Consider the following 6969-nt stretch of genomic DNA (forward strand, 5'->3'; position numbering starts at 1 on the left):
TGTAATGGCTTCCTACATCACATGCAATAATAATCTTCATTTTCTATAATAATATGAATAGGTCCCATGCCTCACACTACCCTCTCACTCTTGCCATTGCTAATATGAAATTATGAATTTCTTTTGGGCAGTGGCAACCAGCAGCACAAATATACTTTTCAACTTTGTAATGAGCTCGCTACTTTTAATCTAAACATTCTTAATTAATTAATTAATTAATTATGCCTTTTATTATTAACTAATCATATTAGATGATTGTATTTATCTTTGGATACATTAATCCAAAGATATGTATATACACTATTTTGACAAATAATAGAATAAATACAAGCACAAGAGGGAAAAAAAATTTAATTATTCTACTGGTTCTATAGTTTTGCAAAATTTTCAATTAGATTCCTATATTTTTTTTCTTTTAATTGAGTCCTTGTACTAAATTTTTTTTTAATTGGGTCCTTATACTTTTTTTTCCTTTTATTTAGGTCCCTGTACCAATTTTTTTTTTATAGTTGGGTCTCTATAAAATTAAGCCAATTACTACTAAGTTGGACTTAATTGAAAAAAAATTGGTGCAGAACTGAATTAAAAAAAAAAGTATAGGTTAAAAATTTCACGAAACTATAGGGACCAAAAGAGTAATTAAACAAAAAAAACTGTGGCTAAAGTAAAAAAAATGGTGACTTTGTTTAATTTTTGCTACAAATGAAAATTTGTAGTTAGTGAAGGTGACGCTTTTTTTATTTAGCCACGGTGTTTTAGTCCACAGAATAACAGATTATGTTAACATAAAAAGGGTACAATTGAAAATTTGGAACTGTGATGTATAGAATAATTGGTGTTAAAATAGTCATGTTTTTAAGTAAAACCTTAAATGTTTTGATAAGATTCTCTGTTACCTGAAAAAGAAAAAAAAAATTAAAGGAACATCACTGTATTGAGAAATTGAGATATGAGTTGATCTTAATGTAAAGAAAAACCAAAGAAATTTTGTCATGAAAACTTTTATTATTGTATTGTATTGTACCCTATAATGTTTATTAGTTCTTAAGTAAATAAATAATTAGATATCTGTTTTATTATCTCTATTAATGAAATAAACTACTATATGTTTTGACAAAACTTTAACTATTTTTTATTGATAGTAGGGAAATATTATTCCGTTTATAATTTAATCTTGATTTGATTTGTTAACCAATTCTTTTTTTTTTTTCAACTTATTATTTCTTAATTATGTCGGACGTGTGCATATATAAAGGAGTACTCCTTCTTGTAGTGAGTATTCGAACCTAACTCGCTCCTGCCCTAACTTAGTCAGCTTTAAAATCTAAATATCATAATTTTCAATTTAATAAATACTTTCAGATAATAATAATTTGTCATCTTAGAGTAAGGTACTAGCTCAATTGAAAAACAAACAGATAATGTGGAATCAATTAATGTCTTTATTTATTGGCTTGATTTGAGCAGTTTTTTAGGGTCAAATTTATTTGAGTGAACGGTTTTATATCCCTTAGCTTCTTTATTTGAGTTTCATTTTATTTTTTATTATTTAATTTTCCAGCAATAATTAATTAAATTGTATATTATATAGATAAATGAAATAAATTAACAAATTAAAAATTACAAAAAGAGGGAATTCCACGAAACAAGTAAAATAATCTTTTCACGGTAAATAAATTTTTTTTGTTATTTACGATATTTTTTAACCCGACAAGTTAATGACTAATTTGTCATTAATCTAAACTCTATTTAAAAGTTTATTGCTGGTAGGTTACTGCCTATGATGCATAGACACTGACACGGACACGGGATACGACACGACACGGGACACGCCGACACGCGAATTTTAAAATCTTACATGACACGGGGACACACATACATATAAAATATAAAGTATTTTTTAGATAAATCGTCATGATATTTTGATATTTTATTGATATTAAAATATAAATTAAAATTTTTAATTATTTTTAATGTCTTATTTTAATTATATCAAGTATTTAAAATATTTTTTGTTTTAATAAATAATAATATATACTATATCTAAATTTATTTTAAAAATATATGTTAAGAATAAGACAGGACACGCTGACACGTGATGGTATTTAGGTGTGTCTAGATGTGTCCAGAGAAGAATTTTTTATTTTTTATTAAGACACGGTCGGACACAGCAGACACGCGAGTCGGACGAGTGTCGGTGAATATCGTATCCGAAATGTATCCGTTTTATTTTTTATTAAGACACGGTCGGACACAGCAGACACGCGAGTCGGACGAGTGTCGGTGAATATCGTATCCAAAATGTATCCGACAGGCGGACACGACAACTCAACAAAATGTCCGTGCTTCATAAGTTACTACATACACAAAACGAAATTCAAACTTCTAACACTTATTCAAACAGACGAATAAACCATTTTTATATTTGATAGAAGCATATACTACATTAATTCGAGCCTCAATGAAAAGAACATAAATTAAAATGTTTTTATAATTATTACTAGGTGGAACATTGTCCATTGTCCAATATTATTTAAAGAGAAGGTTCTCAAGTGTAAAGTGTCAACCCTAGTCACCTCACGTTCATATGTAACCAGCTCATATCTCGTTAACAATTCTTAGCTTCATAGCTTGATTCCTTGTACAAGCAAGTTATCAACAATACAAGTCAACATCATAAAAGTTCCAACGGTTCCTTAACCGACACAATATATATCATGTACCAAAACTTTTATTCCTTTTGGATTGAAGATTTTGTAACCAGACTTACATTATTATTTGAAACTTCACCCGATCTAAAGTGAAAACCTTTTTATGTGATTTTAGGCTCACTTACATTTATCATTAGTATTGAGATAGAGTGTGATTATTTTCCTTTAAATTTAATTATACAAATTATGAATTTAGTTTTTAAATTTTTTTTCAAATTTAATTTTTTATCTTTTTTCTCAATTATTTTTACATATTTCTCACATAATTGTCTTTTTCTATTGAAAATAAAAAAAGATAAACTAAAATTTAATAAAATACTTTATTAACAAAATAAACCATTTATTAACTTTTAGTGAATACAGATGAGCCCATATATATGCACGAACAAATAATTCATTATCATCGGTTACAATCAACCACATGTGCTTTCAGTGTAGAGTTATATGTGCTTTTAATTAGAAATTTACAATTAATTATATTCTCATAGTACTGATCCAACCATAACCCATAAAATATCATTAGTTTGGTTCATTTATACTTACTTTAATTTTCATGGGAAAATTATTTGTAGCTGGCTGTTCAAAGGAAAGTTTGTTATATATATATATGGCAATTTACTGTTTTAAATAAATTGGCCAGCAATATTATCAGAATACACATTTTATAAAGTGGATATTGAAATATATTTTTTCATAAACTATGTAAACCGCAACAGGAGTATCGCGGTTTACAAAATGCACATAATCTGTTACAGAGGTGTCGCGAATTACGTTGGTAAAAAAACATCACATAATCTGCTACAGGGATATCGTGGTTTATGTGTGTTTTGCAGACGTGCATAAACTGCTATAGGGGTGTCGCGATTTATGCTTTGTCAACTTTGCCTATAAATACCAAGCAAGATAGTGAGTGGGTCATTTGAGGAGAGTCATTTTCACACTTTCACAAATGGATAGTGAGGAGAGCTTGTTGGTTCTAGTCCAATACTATGGTAAAATAAAAAAAAGTAATAGGCATGGTGTTAAGTTCACAGATAAAGAACCACTGAGCATTTTTATCCGTTTGACTGATACTTTGTCGGATCTGAAGAGGAACATATTGCAGAAGGCAGGGTTGTGTGGGGCCAAGTTGGTGAATAAGGTGCTTTACAAGATTCCGATGGCAGTTGTGTCAAGTGGTGTGCAGTATGAAACATTTGTCATAGGGTCGGATGAAGACATGGGGGTCTTGTTTCATTGTCGGCGGAATTTTCCGGAGGTGAGAATACACGAGTTGTTTGCCAAGTTGGAAGACCGTCTAAAAAGTTCCGGGGCTTCAATGCCAAATCCTCAGTCGACGACGGTAGGGGGTGCTTCTACTTCGATGCCTGTCGTTGCACCTGGTTGTCTCCTACCTGCACTTTCACTTGTTCTAGCACCGGCAGATAGGTCACCTGGTTTGATTACTAGTCTTGTTGGTGGTGGTGAGCCGGATCACGTTGAGGACGCGATGCGGGACTATGATTCGGACGATGAGCCCGATCACATATAAGGGGATAGTGAGGAGGAGACTACAGTGCCCCCACCTGCACCTCAGGGGCCATCCAGTTCTGGGTCCCACCAACAACCGCCGCATTTCTCGACGCTTAACCTGGAAGCAGTGAGTCAACAACCGGATGATGCACACATCTTCAGATACCAAGGATTACACGCGGGTAATGCTTCTGGGAAATTTCAGATTGGTCAATCTTTCCAGAATAAGGAGGAAGCTGTGATGAGTGTTAAGGATTATAGCATTCGTCGTGGAGTTCAGTATCAGGTTATGAAATCTGATCATCTGAAGTATGTTGGGAGATGCAAGGAGTTTGGAAATGGCTGCACCTGGATGATCCGCGTGGAACTTTGGCAATGCAAGGGTAACTGGGAGGTTAGAAGGTACAACAGAACCCACATTTGTCTGGCCACATCGATTTCGAGCGACCACCGACAGCTCGATTACAACATAATTTGTGCGAGGATCTATCCGTTGGTTAGGGCGGATGCAGCGGTTACCATAAAGGTGTTGTAAGAAGCTACTGAGTCAACCTATGGATTCAGGCCTAGTTACAGAAAGGTGTGGAAGGCAAAGTAGAAGGCAGTCGTCCAGATTTACGGGAATTGGGAATAGTCATATGTGGAGTTGCCCCGGTGGATCCTTGGGACGCAAGCAACGATAGACGAAACCATAGCTTTGTTGAAGACTTCTCCAGTGCGTGTAGGTGGTGAGGTTGATGAGTCTACAAAGTACTTTCATCTACTTTTCTGGACGTTTTCTCCATGCGTTGAGGCTTTTAAACATTGCAAGCCACTAATCAGCATTGACGGAACCCATCTGTATGGGAAGTATGGCGGGACTTTGCTTCTGGCTATTGCGCAAGATGGAAACTCGAATATATTGCCAGTTGCGTTTGCACTTGTTGAGGGGGAGAATGCTGAGTCGTGGGCTTTTTTGAGTCGTGGGCTTTTTTCTTATCCCACTTGCGTCAACATGTGACCCCACAGGAAGGGATTCTGGTGATTTCTGACAGACACATCGGCATTAAGGCTGCATTGGAGGCACCAGACAATGGTTGGAAATCGCCTCATGCATATCAAGCGTGTTGCATTCGACAGGTTTGCAGCTAATTTTGCTCTCACTTTCAAGGGTCAGGATGCAAGGCGAATGCTCGTGAATGTGGCGTATGCCAAGACTAAGGCCGAGTTTGACTACTGGTTTGATATTATGAGGATTGAGAATCCGGCCATGTTTGATTGGGCCAACCGACTGAAGTATGATAAGTGGACCCAACACCAGGATGGAGGCAGACGGTTCGGCCACATGATGACGAACATATCCGAGTGTGTTAACTCTATACTGAAGGGGACACGCAATCTGCCGGTTACTGCACTTGTCAAATCCACATATGGGAGGTTAGCAGAGCTTTTTGTCGTCCGAGGGCAGACAGCAAAAGCGCAATTTGGATCAGGCCAACGGTTTTGCCAGACACTGGTCAAGGCGATAGAGCACAACCTAAAAGATGTGAGGTGCTTCACGGTTACTCTATTTGACAAACATCAGTCTAAGTATACTGTGGCTGAGACGACTCCTACCGGTAACTTCTCGCTTGGAACGTATCGGGTTTCCCTTAGAGATCGTACTTGTGACTGCGGGTACTTTCAAGCTCTCCATTATCCTTGCTGCCATGCGATTGAATGCTGTGCTCAGTCCCAGTTAGACTGGGCTACGTACGTCCACGAGTTTTATACCATGAGTAAGGTGTTCAGTGTATATCGGATGGGGTTTTTGCCCTCTATTCCAGAGGGTCTGTGGCCACCGTACGCCGGTCCTACTATCGTCCCTGATCCTAACATGAGACGTGCCAGAGAAGGGCGACCGAGGTCAACAAGAATCCGTAACACCATGGATGAGGCCGATACTAGTCGCAGGGGCGGAGCTACATTGTAGCAAAAGGGGCATCCCTAATTTTAATTTTTTGCATGTAAATTATATGTAAATTTCAGTTTAGCCCCCCTTAAAATTTTATTTTAGTGTTATTTTATTGTATAAATATTTTTGGCCCCCTCTAATCTTTCATCTAGCTCCGCCCCTGACTAGTCGGTCGAAGCGATGTGGCTATGCAGACAGATAGGAGACACTCGCAGGACTTGCCCTCAGCGAGGATCTGCCTCCAGTGCTGAGGCATAGGTGTCATTAGGTCGTCATGATTAGCTTACATTTTTCTTTCCTTGTTTGTGATCTTATTTTGTTTTAGTTGTACTTGCTGTTCGTTTTACGGTGACATTATTGTTAGCGATTCTCTATGTAGTTATGATTCTCTCGAGTTAACGTGTTCTAATTTTGTTGGTAATTCTATGAGTGCAACATATTAATTTCAATTAAATCAAAGTAGGAAACTATGTTGCGCCATACATAAAAATTGCAAGTTAAACTTTCATAAAAAAACTCATCCTCCATGAAAAATGAACTAAGTCCACACTAAAATATAAACCGCAATACCCCTGTAACGGATTATGTGATATTTTTTTACCAATGTAATTCGCGACACTCTTGTAGCGGATTATGTGTATTTTGTAAACCGCAATATCCCTATCGCGATTTACATAATTTATAAAAAAAATGTATTTCGGTATCCACTTTACAAAATGTGTATTATAGTAATATTGATAGCCAATTTATTTAAAACAGTAAATTGTCCTCTATATATATATATATATATATATATGTATGTATGTTGTCATT

General features: G+C 35.8%; 1 protein-coding gene across 1 annotated transcript; it reads left to right on the plus strand.

Moving 5' to 3' along the window:
- Positions 3661-4758, plus strand: LOC107647764. Its single transcript, XM_016351812.1, has 2 exons — positions 3661-4174; positions 4244-4758. The coding sequence occupies exons 1-2, from the start codon at positions 3661-3663 to the stop codon at positions 4756-4758; spliced, it is 1029 nt and encodes a 342-aa protein (XP_016207298.1).

The sequence above is a fragment of the Arachis ipaensis genome, chromosome B06 (genome assembly GCF_000816755.2).
Source record: "Arachis ipaensis cultivar K30076 chromosome B06, Araip1.1, whole genome shotgun sequence".
Taxonomy (NCBI): Eukaryota; Viridiplantae; Streptophyta; class Magnoliopsida; order Fabales; family Fabaceae; genus Arachis; species Arachis ipaensis.

Excerpts from the sequence above, each read along its gene's own strand:
- LOC107647764 (XM_016351812.1), top strand. The coding sequence starts at position 3,661 with ATGGATAGTGAGGAGAGCTTGTTGGTTCTAGTCCAATACTATGGTAAA. Across the intron at positions 4,175-4,243 it reads TACTAGTCTTGTTGGTGGTG|GGGATAGTGAGGAGGAGACT; the intron begins GTGAGCCGGATC and ends ATCACATATAAG.